Source organism: Anser anser (genome assembly GCF_964211835.1).
Source record: "Anser anser genome assembly, chromosome: Z".
NCBI lineage: Eukaryota > Metazoa > Chordata > Aves > Anseriformes > Anatidae > Anser > Anser anser.
The window spans coordinates 75,048,375-75,066,355 of record NC_139723.1 but is presented as its reverse complement, the minus strand read 5'-3'; the positions used below and the strand labels follow the sequence as shown (position 1 = coordinate 75,066,355).

Here is a 17,981-nt window from a genome sequence, read left to right as displayed (position 1 = left end):
AACACGATCTAGACAGGCATATATGTTGGTGGGATTAATGAAATTAGTCACATTTTACATTTCTCTTGCACGACATTTAAAAAACCTTTAGGCGTCAGAAGAAAAATAAGAATGAATTTGTTCACAGATCTTTAATAAAATAAAGGAAATGCAGAATATGGAAAATTTAATCTGAGGCAAAACATATTTTATTTTCATGGTATTCACATAGGTCCATCAAAGTAAAATACAATTCATAAAGTTCAAACAAGATTTCAACAGTTCTAAGAATTCTGAGATTCATTAGTTACTAACCTATTGAATACTTTAAGAGTTTGTGATTTTACAAAGTTTGTGCATCTTCATTTAAGCTGTTTGCATAGAGCATGACAAAATCTGCTGAATGTTATCAACTCATTTCATTCATCTCTTACTTTATTCTCCCATTCTGAGTCTCTGCATCACTGGAATTCTGCCTATAATAACATATCAGAAACTTGATCAAAGAATTAAATATTTTCAAATTACTGGGATTAGCAGGAATCTCAGATCTCAGATAAAATAGTGTTCTAGGGATGCTTTTCCCAAGGTGACACATTCTCATAGATGATATCTTTTTAGTGTTATAGGCTAAACCAAAATTGCTGGGTAATTGTACAAAGAATTCAATAGCGATTTTATGGAATTAATGAATCATCAGGAAATTAATATCAAAGCACAGCTGACTGGGTTCCTATTCAGCACTTCTGAATCACTGCTCATTGAGCAAAGCAATCACTGGACAATGGAGGTTTTGCCTGAGCAAAATGTGAGTCAAGAGACCTGGACTCCAATTGTCTTCACTGGGAGTTTTGCCTGCTTATGGAGTGAGCTGGGACTGGTGGTGAATGGGAGCCATTCACAGAGCAGCTAAGTAAAGCACCCAATACATCACTATTTTGAAGTTAACACTAGGTGGTAGACGTAACTGGAAGAAATACAGACATTTTTGGAGCTATGTGAAAGACTTGTATAAAGCACACTTCAAAAGTATTGTCTCCTATTTCCCCCTGTTTTGGCCTAAACTTTTTTGTTTTGAAAGGTATCTGGCTGATCACACTGACATTCCCTTTGGTTTAACAAATTAATTAAAATAATTTCCTTTTTGCATTCAGTATGTAGGCGGAAGAGACATCCCTGTTTAGAGCAGAAGAACTGACGTCCTTGCAGCTGCAAATGGAAATCTCTTCTACTGTGTAGACCCTTTATGATTATTTAGTTGGAGGAGGGAGAGATTTCTGTCTAATCAATTCTCAGCATGCTGCTGTTTGAGTGCGTTGTCACTGATCTACCAACCCCAGATGTACATTTGTAATAAAATCTCCTCCATGAGCACAAGTCAGTGTGAATGAGACCTTCAATTCCATTTCCTAACAAAACTGAGAGTCAGTATAAGCAGAACACAAGGGAAAGGGAAAGGTGAAAAAGAAGATAGACAAGTAAAGAACAAAATAGCCAGGCAAGAAAGCCTTCGAGGAAAAGAGAATATGAGTGACTAAAGAGAAAAGAGAATTACTGTCTACACAGAGAAGGAGCACAAAATAGGTGATGACTTGGAACAGGTGTTGAAGAAACAAAAAGGCCAAGATCCAAGCTCCCTTCAAAACTTGAATTCAATGAATCAAATGAAAAGAAGACCTATCCTTACTCATCTTTCTCTGACTTAAAGAAAAGTGCTGGTGGACCAAGGAGTAAGAGGGGAGAGAGTTTTAATGGAAGCAGAAAGGAGCAGAGTGCTGAACATGCATAAACATGGGGAGCAGTTGCTCTACCAAACAGGACAAGAGACAAGGCAGCCCTCAACTGAGGCTGAAGTTCAGAAAGGAGCAGAGGGATGGAGTGAATGACTGCATGAAAAAGCAAAGTTGCACGTTGTATAGCAAATCTATGTAACATCCCTGTTTTCCCTGCCATCTAACACCTTCATAGGCTTATTTCTTCTATAGATCTGATGACAGGCACTTGGTAATATTTCAAGAAGAACAATGAGTAATAAATTAAAGGACTGTTCCTATTTTCTTTCAAGTAAATCACAGATAACCAATGAGTTCTGTATGCTTTGGATCACAGCAGAGATTGGTATTTCAGAATGAAAAACACGGCAAGAAAATAAATGCTGACTACAGCACAGCCTGAATATCTGGATGCCAGGGGTACTATGAAACAGGTTTCGTGAGATCTTCCATGGTATAAGAAACAAAGATCGTCCAGAAGAATTTACTGACTTTACATCGTCTCAGCCAGTGTGGACTGATACGGCAAGATAGAAGCAAAGACGACTTTCTGCCATTCAGTTTTCCAAACCTGGTGCTGCTTTTTCCCTTGCTGAAAATTTGCATGTTTTCTCAGAGCCTGTTTCTTTCTCACAATAAACAATGCAAAGCCCTCCTGCCAAAAAAATGTCCAAATGCTAAGCAGTTGCTATTATAGTCATTATGATAACAGCAACTTTGAGCTGTGTGCTTTTAAATTATAATTATTTTTACAAAAGATTTTTATGTGTCTTGATTGCAGTAATTATGATCCTACAGTAGTAAATGTGTATTTTAAAAGTCATTTTAGCTTACTGCTCCAAATAAATGAGTTTCCTTAACTGAACTTCACACAAATGAGTGGTTTTCTTTGTATTTATCATACTTGCTATTCTAGCAACACACTAGGATGTATTAAATTGCTGATAAACCATTGTTTCATTATAAAAATAATGATGGGCAAAGATATCAAAAAACAAACAAACAATGTTTCATACAATGTGTGTTTCATGTAGATAATACTATATTTAATTTAGAAATAAGTGTTGCTCTTTAGTCTTGTTTCTCACCTATCTGTCCTTGCTTTGTTTAAGGAGTTCGTGTTGAGAAAATAAAGGAATTTAAAAAGGAAGGAATTTCAGACCATGTCGGTTGTACAGGCTAGTTCCGTGGTCTAGTGTCAAGCCTCTACTCTGTGTAAAGAATATCCAGTATAAAGAGCATCACAGAACCCAAGAAATGGGCTCTTTAAACAGCAAGTCCAGTAGGGAATAAAGGCAGAAAACTGTTCAGCCAGTGAGACACCCACCAACAGTGCTATTTTCCCAAAATAGGACAAATATGGCATCATTGCTCTGTTGCTACCGTGACCAGCAGGGATCGGAGGCAGCAGCTTATCCGTGACAGTGCGTGCTTCCAGCCAGGGCTTCCCTGCAGGATGTTCAGTAGTTCAGTCAATTCACATGCTAGGAAAGTTTACAGCTGGTTGGAGAAAAGGTTTAAAAACTAAACAAAAAAAAATTTAAAAAAGAAATCAGGAAGAGGAAATAGAGGGGACCTGAGAGAAAGGGGGAAGCAAGTCTCTGGCTCCAATACCATGCTCTTTTGTAAGGAGCCAGAATGTTGTATCAGCTTTTCAAATGAACCTGTCTGTCCCCTGGAGCCCATTTGAGTCATTGCTACTAGCCGTGGGGAAGCCAGTGAAGACATAATGTGAAGCAGTTTGGATCTGAAACTCAATCAGCTATCAATGCGATCCCATTAGATTTGTTACAATGACATGCCTGTCTATCTCCCATCCCTTCCTAGGCAGCCTTGCCTATCCTTTGCTGAGACGAGAATTACTGCATTGTACATTCACAATCATGATAAGACGTTCAGGGGAAAAGTTCATAAGCCACATCCTCTGCTGATTTAACTTCATTTCCCGTCCCCTTTCTCCCAGGAGTGAGCGTGTGAGCTGACTCCTGGTGCTAGAAGGAAACAAGGTAGTCTGTTCAGCTGCAGTCAGACATACAGTATGCCGTGAGGCCCAGGCAGCTGATGATGCTGAATGAAGATACTGTAGGCTCGTATTTCTCTGCTGAGAATTGTCACCGAGCAGAAAGGAATGCCATGTTTTTGTTGCACAACTTCTGACTGAAAACCGACAGAGCTCTAAAGCATAAAAATCACAATTATTTTCATGGGACAAGACCTCAAAATGTAGGAATAAAAATGACCAAGAGAATTTGTTGGCTGGCTTGAGTCAGCAATGTTAAGACTGTAGTAGGACACAAAATGGAGATGTAGATACAGGTTACTGAAAGTCTGAGTCCTGCTGATTGCTGTGCCCATTACTACTAATCATTCAGCCTAATCTCAGAAAAAACACCTCGCTTTTAAATGTTCTTTTATCAGAAGAGTAGAATTTTATAATAATCATTTAAGCTGCACCACCAACAGAACATTTTACAACATCATTTTTATTGATAATTGGCTTTGGCCAATGACTTGTTATGCAGCACAGATAAACTCAAGTTCAGAGTAGCCAGGAGAGGAAAATTTCTACTAAAATTGACCAATAGTGACATGCTCTGATTCATATCCTGGAGTGGTCTTAGAAGGTGTGATCTGGATTCCTTCAGGATAAGACAAAACCAGATCATACAGTCCAAGCACTAATGGATGTTTGGGTCAGAAAAAAAGACTTAACAGCAATTCAGAGTAACACTTTTGGAGTACATACCCTGCAAATATTGGGTCCTCAGTGCCAGCTATGGACCTACAGATCTTTTTCTTTTCACATTTGCTAAGAAAACATAGCCTATGTTCTCTTTGATGTGCGTAGGGCACATATAAGCATACACATTACAGTGTTAACTTTTATTGCATCAGATCTTAATCAAAAATGAAGTATATTTTTCATATTTAGCTGGCAAAAACTGAGTTATTTTTCAAATCCCACTGTGATAAACAGATCCGAAAGCAAACAAACACCAAACCTCAATTTCTCATCATTTCAGCATGGTCAAAAAATGAAAGAGCCAATCTAGTATCTCAGGAAAAAAACATGCCATGGTCCAGTGGAAATATTCAGGAGCCTAAGGCTGTGTCTTAACTCTGCCAAATATTTGCTAACTTTTAAGGAATAAATTTGATCTCTCAGAGCCTCAGTTTCTTCATTAGCAAAACAGGGTCTAACGGTCTAACTAACTGTTCTAAGACGGGTTGGAACTTGCAGGGGAGTAATATATATTCTTGTTTTGTTCAACTCAGTTGAAGACTGGGGACATACCAACTTAATATGAATAAACATATTCTTTCACAAGCATATCACTCCAATTTTGCTGTTGTGACATGGATTGCAATCACGTTGTAACAGTACAACGTTGTCAATGTGAAATTGGTGGTAGCACAAATCACTGCTGCTCTGTCAATCTATAAACTGTACTAATGCTTTTCCATATTCTTGGTGTTGGCTGGTTTGATCTAAAGTCTACAATATTTCTAGGAACTTCTATGTTTTAAGTTGTTATTCTTAGAAACTAATAGTACTACTGAAAATTACAGATATAAGTGTTTAACCAGTAAAATTGCAAATCTTGTCCTAGTCCTGGTAATTAAAGATTGTATAATAAATCTGTTAAATTGATTGCATATTTAAAAGTAGATTTATTGCAACTGTGTATTGCCAGGAGACACTGTACTATTAACTCTGACTCATTTGTTTTTATCCAAGGATACCTAATATACATGTTTATTGCAATATGGAGGATAGTGTTCTTTATATACTCTTTATAAGTTCCCTTATTTCACTACCAAAGATAAGTAAATTAACAAAAGGAAAGGATGTCAGGAAAGGAAGAAGACAGGAAAAAAAAATAATAATTTTTTTTAAACATGTTGCCAAAAAGTATTCAGTTAGTATTCAGTTTTTCTAAGCACTGTCTGTTGCTTTCTAAGAGCTAATAAAAATATTGCTGCTGAAGTTAAACTAAAGTGTAAGATTGCTTATTGTCTATTTACATTTTGTCTCATGGAATAGCTAATTCTCTTTCATTGGATTATCCTTGTTTCTCATAGACTCTGCTATTAATTAAAGTGTTAAATGATGACATACTTTGGGATCATCTCACCTGGGGCCTGACCCTGCTCCCATTAGGCAACTGGAACATTACCATTCATATGAACACAGGGCAGAATGAAGTCCTTATCTGGGAGGTTTCAGAGAAAGCATGCCATACTCCAAAAGGAAGCATCAAGCAAGCAGATTGCTAAAGGCCAAAGGTCAGTAAAGAGGTCAATTCCCGTCTCCAGGCAAAAAGGTGAAAGTATGTAAAAACTGAACCAGAAAAAATAATGATGAGATAGACTTTTAAGATGACAGGTATAAGAAAATACAGCACGTGACTTCTATCTTTGCAACACAAGCAGCCAACAATTTTTCTTGCTTTTTAAAATAAATGAATAACAAATAAGGTAATTCAGATGTTTACTTTCTCTCTTGAGAAACCTAAGATCAAGACTCTGCAGTTCTAAATACAAGTACGAACCTACAGTAATCCCAAGCATGGTTGCATTAAAAAGTAAAATTATTTTTTCTATGTTACACATTATGTGAAGCCTGTTTTAAATTAACAAACATTTTAGCAAAACCGTTACCGTGACTGTGTGAAAGTAATACTGCTTTCAGTTTTATTTCTTACCTAAATATTTTCTGTGTGCCTGGTACATAAGATTACATCTGTATACTTGAAATGGCTTTGTAGAGAAAAAGAAAAACATTAAAAGCAACATAATTCATCAGCAGAATTCTTAACTTTTACATTTATCATACATTTATATAAACTTCCATTCATAGTATTTGTTAATCTTTTAGGAAAATGCACTAAAAATCTCATGAAAATTTCACTGAAGTATAGTCATTGAAGAACTTAAACTGACTCTAAAATGAAAATGTTCTTCTAAAAGTTAAAATCTTTGGGAATTCCCCCAGCTCTCCTCCCCAAGTACCTTTTCAATGGTGCAAACTTTTAAATGCTAAAAAACCTGAAGGCCACTTATTTTCCAAAAGTCGATGTTATATTCTTCATTGTTCACTCCCTGCTATTGAAACGGACTGGATAATGGGGCTTAGCATCCAGTGAGTTTAAATTGCTGAATTACAAATTTTCTCATCACGAATTTTGTGTATCTTCAAGAAACATACAAAGAATTATAGCTGATTAGGTTTTTCTTGACAATGCTCCAGTCACTTTTGAAAGATATGTCTGGTTCCCCACCCTGGGGAGAGGGAGTTCATGAATAAGTGTCTTTAAGGATCAGAAAATATATGATAGCCTCACACTATGCCTCTGTTTAGAACAAGCTAGCATGCTCATGTATTTTATCATTTATTCTGAAAAGCACAGGAACAGTGTTATGTAATTATGTGGAGGCTTTTCAGTTTCCCAGTCTGGAATATGGAATGAAGAAGCCGTCCCCGCTCCGTGTGTGTGTGTGATCCTCCAGTTCTTCCTGGGTTCTGATTTTGCATTTCTAATGAAGCTGAACTGACAAAGCGTGAAAGTGGTCTAAAAGGAAAAACAAAGAAAATGACCCTGTTCTCACTGTGCCGAGACTCATCAATATTCCAGCAGCTCGGCTTTCCTCTCTTGTCTGATGTGTTTTCTTTTTTTTTTTTTTTTTTTTTTTTCAGAGCTGGGCTGACAGTCTCCTCCCCTTTCCTTAAGTTACAGGGATAGTAAGTTGCTGTATTCCCCAGCACATGCAGATCGTCAGTTTTCTCTGTCTCCCACTCGCTGAACTGCTATATCTGCTGGGAAATCCCTGCCTTATCTGCCACCTCTGTGTGTGTACAACACTGCAGATCTGAAAAGGTGAGCCGATCCTTTAATCTGCTGGGGCTTGGGGAACGAAATCTTTTCTCTCTCTCCTCCTTTGTATGTTACTTAATGTAATGATACTTTTGCCTATAACCATGTTCTTTCTTGATCTTACTGTTAAACTATAGAGGACAGACTAGCTGTGTGAATCATCTCAGAAACAAAAGGCACTGTGAATGAATCTGTGTTTTACAAAATACTGAAAATTAATTCGTCTGAAAAAATCCTTCTTGCACACAGTAGTCGTGTCCAAGCTGGAATACTTAGTAATGTAAATATCTAGTTCAGTCTATGAATGCTTTCACTCTAACAAGTTAAGCATGCATCATTCCGTCACACAGAATATTGTACTCAAGTGCCAATGTTCAAACATAAGGTAATTCAAAAAGCAGTGATCAAATCCCATCAAAACAAATTTGTAACAACGTGGTATTTTCTGTAAGACACATGGTTTCAAAACCCTGTGTATTTACAGTTTAACCGCTTCCTAAAAAAAGGTATTTAAGCACTAGACTTACTATGTTGTTACAGTTGCATTGTGTATAAATAGACAGATTTCAGTGGAAACTACTGTCTCTGAACATTTATGAATTTCTAATTTCATCATAAAAACATGATTAATGAACACTTAGAAAACTGGATTTTCAGCCTGGAAAACACTTTGTGCAGACTCTGTTATTAAATAAGTTCATACTAAGCAGACATAAATATTTAATTTTTAAACAAAGAAACAAAAAATAATGTTCTAATGAAGGATTTTTAATACTAAAACATTTTCGGGTTGATTCAGTGTTTGATTTCTTAAAATCAGATTATGTCCCCATAGTTGCTGTTGGACCATGCTAGCCATTACTCTGCAATGTGAACTTGTATTATGGTTAGAAGCAAGAAGCTAAGTGGGATATAACTTCTGATACTTTACAGATGTGCTCTAAATAGTTTATACGCTTCAAACATGAATGTTATCAACATAAAACTGTCAAAAGCATATCTTCTAAATTGTGGTTGAGGGATAAATAAACTATTCCTGCTGGGTTTTGCCATGTGAAAAGGAGGAATTCAGACAATGCAGTCAACCATTTGAAAACATCTGAAATGCAGAACGTTTTAAACGTTCCATTTCAAGCAAAATATTTCTATCCATTGGTTAGAGTAAAGGTGAGCTAGATTTTATTTTTTTTTAAGATGGTATGGACCAATTAAAAGTAAGCCCGACAGATAACTTTAAACATTATAATTACTTATACTTCCAGGTATTGTACCCATTTTATGTTACCATATCTCTAGCAACTGGAAAAAAATTACAGAATGACAGCAAATTCAGATTAATTTCTGAAGACAGGATACCCATCTGAACAGCTCATAAAATCCTTTTCAAAGAGTTCTTCTCACAGCCAACAGCTTAGATGTTGCAAATAATACAAGTTGTACCGAAACATGAAGAATAACCACTTCCATGTAAATATATGGCTAACCATTCCTCTGAAATTTTATTGCAATATTTGATATTTCTTGTCTTACAGGTTTCTCCAGTACCTCCCACGGAAAAGGGTCTTTCACCTTTCTGAAGGGATTTTGACAGAAGTTAAGTGTAAGAGAAAACTTTCTGCAAGACCGATGACTAAAGGTAACGGAGAAGATCCCAAAAGTGGAAGTAGGATGGAACGCTTTCAACAAGGAGTCCGGAAACGTACACTTCTGGCCAAAAAAAAGGTGCAGAGCATAACAAAGGATGATGTTAAAAGTTACTTATTGAGGAATGCCTTTGTGCTCTTCACTGTTGTTGCTGTGATTCTTGGTGAGTAATTTGTTCAATAGGAATATTCTGTTCCCCAATGCATTTGACAATGACAATTTGCCTGGGCAATTTGCATTACAAAAAAGATCCCAAATTCTTCTGAACTGATAAAGAGTGTTCTGGCTTGGAGAGCTTGGGCTCTGACACCAGCACGTTGAAATTTTGCAAAGAGCCATTTTGATTATTCTAGGGAAAATAGTGGTGAAAGAAATCAGCTGTTCTATGGATTCTCCTCTTAAGGAACCAGGTACAATAACTGAATGGAATATTCTCAGCAAAATCTTCTACCAAAACAATTTGCAGCAAAATGCTCAGGATGTAATTTTTATTTACCTAATCTAGCTGAAACTAAAACCTTGCAATGATAAACAGAAATCCTCAATGAAATAATTTAAAATTAAAGGGTGACATTTCTGAGCAAAGTTCAATATCAGAGCCTCAATCTTTGTAGTTTTCCCTTGACAAATGCAAACCTGTCAAAACTAAGTACAAGCTTATGCTTGCTCAGTTGCTCACAATCTTACACATGCATCTTTCAGATGCAATTGGGGCAACAATGGAAATGCTACTTGTTCAAAGGACTGCAAGATGTCACCTGATTAAATGCCTTTTTTAGAGTGTATTGAGAGGAATCCAGAACATTAAATAGCATTTAGATTTGGAATGCAACAAAATGTTAATTTAAAATACAGCTACACATTTTTTTCACATAAGAAAGAGAAAAATCTGAGAAAAAATGTTTAAAAAACAAAATTTACTTAACATAATTATGTGATCACCTCTGGTCATTTTCCTTTAAATACAGATTAATTTTATACATGGTACCACGATATGTTCCATGAAATGATATTCTTTTGTGTGAGCAAGAGCATTATTGTTTTACCATACATTTTTCTTTTTATTTTCTGATCAGTTTAGGTATGAAACTGTGAATCTGATCATCAAAACCCAAATGTTAACACTTAAAGATAAGGGTATATGTCCTAAACCTACATAGGCCCTAATGCTAATGATGATGCTGTTTTGCATAGATCTGCTTGTTCTATTTCTATGTCTTTCTTTAGGAATTTAAATTTCAGGGATTTACTATTATTTTTGTTTGGCACCACTACTGCAAGATTATTTTAGATTACTTTCAGCTTTCATGGTCTTTTTCTGGAAGAGAGTTTATTGGTTTGCATAAGGGTAAAATGAAGTACTTTGTTGCTGTAACAGAAAAACCATTCTCTCATGTTTATCTATATTGTTTGATCAAAAGTGCTTTTCATTCCTAACTAAGAATTTTCTCAATGCAAAAAAAGAACCTCTACTGTTCATATCAAGGGTACAAATTATAGGCATTCTGTCTACAGTTTTCAGGAAAGGCAGAACTAACCAAGCAGGTTTTGAAACACCCTCCAACCACTAAGCAATACAATTCCTCAATCAACATCTGTCTATACTGGACAACAAGACTAAAGCACTCTTACAATTTTTTCACTGTCACATAGCTCCTGTGTCACAGACCTCCATAAAATTGGCAATGTGGGAACAGAAATGTAGTCTCGACAAGTGTGTTTACAGTAACTGCATGTTCCAATTAGCTTTAGATGAGTAGTGACAAATGTGAGTCCGTGGCTCTGCTAGGACTTACAGCCATTTCAGAGTACCAGTAAGGCTGGAACACAAGCTGGAGAATTGATGAAAATGTGCATCTTAAGACGACCCAGCTCCTAAAATTATGCTTATGGACCAGACATATCTGGAGTAATGTTCAGAAAAGAGTCTGTTCATTACTGTTATGGAATATTCCAAAATTTTCTCCCATTCCTGGTGTAATTTTATAGTATACTCATGATTAAAACAGCAAGTTCACACTTGGCAGCTCATATAAAGGTAAAACTTCTATTTTGGGGATTTTTTCACTGTTGTGGAAATATTCAGAAGTAGAGAACAAGAAGGGAACAATTGGTTGAAAAGTTTGGAAAAGTATTGTTGGTTGAACTGCATCTGTCTAGTTTGGCAAGAACAAAACTTCTATCATCCCTCAGCTGTTTGGTGATCTATGCACAATCAGATGATGGGCTTTCCTAGCAGACAGTAATTAACATCGAAAAATTAATGCACCAGTTAGCACCTCTGACTGTTTCATTAGAGATGCTAGCAAGTAAAAATAGGTGGAAACCAATCTATGCTCAGGTCAAGGTTGAATCATTTAAAAGAAAAGATGTTTAATGCTCTCTGTAGTCTAAACAAATAGAGACATCAGTTTCTAAGGCTGTCAGTCCAGCAATGTTCATAAAGACTCAGCTCAGGACAACACAAATTTTAGCTTAAAAGAGTGCAACATTTCTTCAGAAACATTTCTTTTAGGCCACTTTTGCCAAGGGAGCAAGATGAAAAACCCTATTTAATAGAAAGCATTTCTGACTTCTTTGCTGGACAGGATTGATGCTAGTAGAGGTGAAGTGTACAGGATTATGTCTTAGCCTGGTTTTGGGACTGTAGCTTGTAGCAGGCAGTTGAGTTTGTCAGATAACTTTGTGTCTGTGGAAATAAGCATGAAGCTGCAACATGCATTTGTTTTGCATATGGCTATTTTACAGACAGAGCAGAGATTTTCTGGCATGCACATAATAAGGAAAATATAACCACCTACCCTTACTTTTGCTGGTAATCCAATTCTGAACTAATTTCTAAAGTAAACTCACTAGTTGCTCCAATACAAAAAAAAAAAAAAAAAATTACTCTTTAATAACCTAATTACGAACATGCCAGAAGTTATAACTCTCACTGAGAATTACTTGCACACCATTCTCTGTTTCCTAAAAATCTGAAGAAAGGTCTTCTTACTTCACATTTTGCACAGGTAGTGTCTATTTAGTACTGCATCATTATTATAATTGTTGCCAATTTTAGGGAAACTCAAAGTGCTTTCAAACCCTTTGAGAAACTTTGAGAAAAAGTGTTCACCAAAGTGAGTTACAATGACGTTTTTCAGATTCTGCTGACCCACCTAGAAATATTAAATTAGGTTTTTTTGTTTGTTTGTTTGCTTGTTTTTTGTAGTGGGTCTTGGCAAAAGCCAAAAGATGTGTGAGATGAATTTGGACAGCTGACCATTGGTGAATTCAGGGTGTCATGATGAGCAGGAGCAATTTTAGGTATGCTAGAAGTCTGGTGGCTCATGGAAAATCTTCAGGAAGTCTTACAAACTTTGAAGTGTTAGTCAAATTACTGGAAAAATAACAGAGGCTGCCCTTGCTCCCATGTTATTGAACTTCATTGTTCTGTCCCCAAAATACCTTCCTCTAGAAGACACTTGATTCTCTGCTACCTACCTTCCATTTTTCCAAAACTGCTAAAAGAGTCCACACTTTATTCTGGAAGGACTTTTAAATGCCCAAGAATCTCTTGTGAATTCTGAACTTATACTGAAGGAAAGATCACAGTGCACAGAGGTTCTGAGAAGCTGTTCGCAGAGAGGGAGGATGTGAAGTACTATAAAAAACATTTTTTGCATAGGTATGAAGCTATCATAGTCCCTTTCAAAGGGGACAGGGATGGAGCATGTTCTGGAAGCTGGTTTGGGTTTCTGGCTGCGTGATGGCATCCAGTCCTCTGTAATTCAGGCAATCTCACAATGAATGTGAGAGGTCCATACATTCATACCAAATCTGTTCTACAACAGGATGCACCATACATAGGATCCCCAAACTTTCCAACATAAGAACAAAAACAAACAAACAAAAACCAAACAGCTAGCTAAAAATACAGGATGAAGATAGTAGGGATGAAGGCATTTCCAATGTCCCTATGGCCCCCAAAAAGTAGAGTTAGAAAAAGCCTGCAGATGTTCCTTCATAATTCAGAAGGGGTGGTGGGGGGAGGTAGGGGAGGCGGGGGAAGGTCTAAAAGACCTGGATAATGAAAAGCTGTGCAGAGAAGCAGATTTGCCTATCTCAACACACAACTTGTCCAGACAACAATTTAAAAGGAGTCTTAAGAGGTTCAAGTCCATGATATATGGTTAGATGGAACCCCTGGATAACACCCACAAAAAAGACATTGTCCAGTGTATTGAAGCTTGTATTCCCAAGCTTGTATTCCCAAGCAGAGCTACAGGCTGGGAGATGAGTGGCTGGAAAGCTGCCTGGCCGAGAAGGACCTGGGAGTATTGGTTGATAGTCGGCTGAATATGAGCCAGCAGTGTGCTCAGGTGGCCAAGAAGGCCAACGGCATCCTGGCCTGTATAAGAAGCAGTGTGGCCAGCAGGGCTAGGGAAGTGATTGTGCCCCTGTACTCGGCTCTGGTGAGGCCGCACCTTGAGTACTGTGTTCAGTTTTGGGCCCCTCGCTACAGGAAGGACATGGACGTGCTCGAGCGAGTCCAGAGAAGGGCGACCAAGCTGGTGAGGGGTCTGGAGAACAAGTCTTACGAGGAGCGGCTGAGGGAGCTGGGCTTGTTCAGCCTGGAGAAGAGGAGGCTCAGGGGCGACCTTATCGCTCTCTACAGTTACCTTAAAGGAGGCTGTAAAGAGGTGGGGGTTGGTCTGTTCTCCTACGTGCCTGGTGACAGGACGAGGGGGAATGGGCGAAAGTTGCGACAGGGGAGTTTTAGGTTGGATGTTAGGAAGTACTTCTTTACCGAAAGGGTTGTTAGGCATTGGAACGGGCTGCCCAGGGAGGTGGTGGAGTCACCATCCCTGGAGGTCTTTAAAAGACGTTTAGATGTAGAGCTTAGCGATATGGTTTAGTGGGGTACTTAGTGTTAGGTCGGAGGTTGGACTCGATGATCTTGAGGTCTCTTCCAACCTAGAAATCTGTGATACTGTGATACTGTGATACTGTGATACTGTGAAGCGACATCTTTTCTGCTACTGGTAGGTCCTCTGTATCCACTGAAGAGAAGGGAATTTGACCCCATTACACACCGGCAATGTGCACTGTGACAGTGCTCAAGGCAGCCTTCGTAAAATTTGCATGAGAACAAAGCAAAGATCCATCACTGTAAGAGAAACAGCTGTGGGAGGTGAATCCTAGGAGAGAGAATATGATAAAATATAAAGAGAAATGTGATATTGGACAAAAGGATAAGATGTATACAAGAAAAGCAAGATAGCTTAGGGACAGCTAAGGAGAAATTCCTTCTATTTGTGCTGAACTCAGAGGCTGTCTTTGTCTTCATGCTCTCCTAAAGAACCTGTCCAGCATGATTGCTCCTTTTTACTGTGAGCCTTCCTAGCAATATACTGAACCAAATATATAGCAATAAATTCCTAAGCCAAGACTTAATTCTATTTGAAGTTAAGTAATATTTATAATTTTGTGGGGAAAAAAATAAATAAACAGACACCATATGGTCCTTTAAACAGTGCAACACTTAAAAATTAAAACATGATCTTTTCAAAAAGGGTAAGAAGTATAGAAATACAAAGAGCTGTAATTCTGCTATCTAGTAGCCAGTAATAAATGTCAGATGGTGAAATATGAACAGCACACTATTTTAACAGTTACTTGTAAAATAAAATTATGTACATTTATTATCACAGTCTTAATGTCTTATTGTACACTCTGGTGTTAATGAAACGAAACAGCACTAGTTGTCAGACTGCCATACACAATGTAGTAACAACAATACACGTGGCTGCTCTGTGAATCACAGCTGTGCATTCAGTAACAGTGCAGATATTAGTAAAGATACAAAATATGCTAAATATTACCTTACTAACTTCCTATTTGCTCTATTTGACAAATCAGTGGACTTGCAAAGTGGTGCTGAAAAGTAGCATTTGTGAGTGGTCATAAATCAGTCCAAAGAAACAATCATTCACTGCTCTCCTCGTACAGTCTGAAAATGTAGGCATTGATGGCCTTCTCAAATCTCTGTCTAGAAATTCAGTTTAAATTGATTTATGTAATACTACTTCATACAAAGCAGATTTCATGTCTGTGGGTAGAATTCAGGACATTAACAGAGACATTTAGGGTGTTTATATGATTTCTAAGAGATTTAATGAAAAATTTCCCTGCAATGTTAGTACAACATGGCAATCATTTTATCAAAGCAGAAATAACAATAGAAAAAATGGCCATATTAAAGACCATTATGAAACAATTTGGGGCTGTATGAGCATCAGAGAGGACTAAAAAAACATTTTCAGCAGCAAATCAGCTAGTGCTAGGGCTGGCCAGTCCATTCCACTTTTCAACATGTGTGCACTGTAGTCACTATGGTGACTACAAAGCACTACAAAATCATAAGCAAGGTGCTACTGACTTGTATGCTGAGTAAATGTTTAACATAAGTTTCTTACCAGCACCCTAGCTATTGAAAAGACTCAAATGAGTTGTCATTTGCACTGGAATGCCTTTCGGCTGGCCAAAATGAAGGTATAACCCAAGATGACATAATCAGTTGTTTATTGATTCCTGAAAATTTCATTCTTCCAGTGTGAATCTGTCACATAGTACTCTTGAAATAATCAGGCATCTAAAAGTTTGTGTGGGTTTTATGGTACCAAAGAAAAAATAGTTGTATTTTTAGGTGAATCAAGATAAAGGGTATTTGAAAAAGTATACAAAGAAATCCAGTATGAAAGAGGTAAATAAAGAAATTCAATCTTCTGAATAAGGTTAAAAAAAAAAAAAGTAAAATACAAATATAGACATTCTGATGCTTTGTAGTGTAGCATTGACTTTTAGATCAGGATAAATAGCTGCCAGGAGATATTAATTATCTTTTTCATTTTTTCATGCCTTCTTTAAAAGGTCAGAACCAGCAACTGCATAAAATAATCCATGCAGTCACATTAGCTGTATATATCCTCTGCCCATCCTCCCAATTCTGTACTTTTACTGTGCATTACATTCAGATTTTGTATTTTATTTAGCTTCAGATTAGAACTCAGTATCCTTGGGATTTACCATATTTTGTCCTGTATTCGTTGCCTAGCTTAATATAGTCCTGTTCAGCCTGGACCTTTTGAGCAATATCTAAGTAATAAATAATTATTTTATTTTTTTTTATTTTTAAAGTAAAAAGCTAAGAGATTTCTTCCTTGTATACTAATTTCTCCAAAATTCTCCATATTCACAAAGTATGATAATGTCTATAATGTGTATTACGAAGCAAATAGGCTCCTAAACAGTTTTACTTCATATCATTGACACAAAAAAAAAAAAAAAAAAAAAAAAAAAAGTGTTTGGAATAGGGAAGATACTATGAAAAACAGGAAATGAACAAATGGAAATTATTCCTGATAGATTTCAGTAAATGCTGGATTACTCCATTTATTACATCAACCCAACAGAGCTGGAATTGTACTGATACTGTGTGTACTTTTAAAAAACATGATGAAAACCCAGAATGTATAACCTCTTTAAAGCCATGCAAAAGAAGTTTATTTTGATGAGAGATTTTATAAAACATTTTTGGATTAAAAAAAATTTTAAAAAAATAGGTCCATGAAACTATAAAAGAGTTAAAAGGAAAACATTTAAAAGCAGGAAAGGAGGCAAAGAAAACCAGAAAGACAACATGAGAATCAGAAGGAAACAAAAGTGTTATTGCTATCCATGCACTGTAGTTGTACTCCCATGATCTTTCTCTTAGCAGTAGTTATATCCACCTTTTGAACCTTAATTCCTTAAACTGAAGAAATGAATTTTCTTTTGTTAAATTTAAGATGGCTACCAATTTTCTATTGGTATTGATATAAGATCATAAATGGCTTAGCTGGTGTACACTGTGTGCTTGGTATTCACCATTTTGATAACTTGGCCTAACAGAAAATTAATTTGTTCAAGAAAGGTCTATAAAAGATGGGACTTACATGATAAGTATAATTTACACTGATACTTCACTGATACCAGCAAAAGACCATTGATGAATTAGACTGCTGCATACTTTTTGATGTCTTTTGAAATCTTTTTATTTTTACATATGTTGAACAAAAAAGGACGTATTACCTAGTTCTTCAAAGTCTGAAAAGTAAGGGAAGCTACATGTGGAATACAAAGCTCAGACCTGGATGTCTTTATAGCGTATGAGTGAGAGATTGCAGATTCAAAAGGTGACCCCACAAGTCCAGAAAGCAAACATGTAAATGCTTAAAACTTGCCAGGAGGAAAAATGAAGCAGGATTACATTCCCACTCCTTGCTGAGTGAGTCAATGGACCATGCCAGATATTTCACCCGATCAAGATCCAGAAGCAGATGAACCTTCACCTTGGGAATGGTGTCAACAGTGCTTGAGGAATTGGCTCACACTTTTCCTTTCAAAACTGAAGTTGCAGGATGGATTCCACCATTCCCTTCAAAGTTGTGTCATTGGTCAGAATGAAATGCAAGACTTCTAAAGGCAAATATGTACACCAAATACATATACCTAATGGCTGAAACAAGCAAGGAGCCACGGGTTGTTGAGCAAAACTTGGAGTAAGAACAGTAACACAGGGCATCCCAAATCCAGCTGATTTTCTGCATGTATGTGTCAGACATGCTCAGGTCAGTTTCTAGGCCCCCAGTACTTACACTGGAAATAGGCAAATTGATGTTTAGGTCAT

General features: G+C 36.9%; 1 protein-coding gene across 1 annotated transcript in view; it reads left to right on the top strand.

Moving 5' to 3' along the window:
- Window positions 1-7,359: 7,359 nt before the first annotated feature.
- SLC1A3 (solute carrier family 1 member 3) overlaps window positions 7,360-17,981 on the top strand; it is a 64,112-nt gene continuing 53,490 nt past the window's right edge. The window contains exons 1-2 of the mRNA XM_083818490.1: window positions 7,360-7,630; window positions 9,160-9,434. Of these exons, the coding sequence (XP_083674616.1) occupies window positions 9,254-9,434 (181 nt within the window). The 5' untranslated portion in view covers window positions 7,360-7,630; window positions 9,160-9,253. The remainder of the gene's footprint in view (window positions 7,631-9,159; window positions 9,435-17,981) is intronic.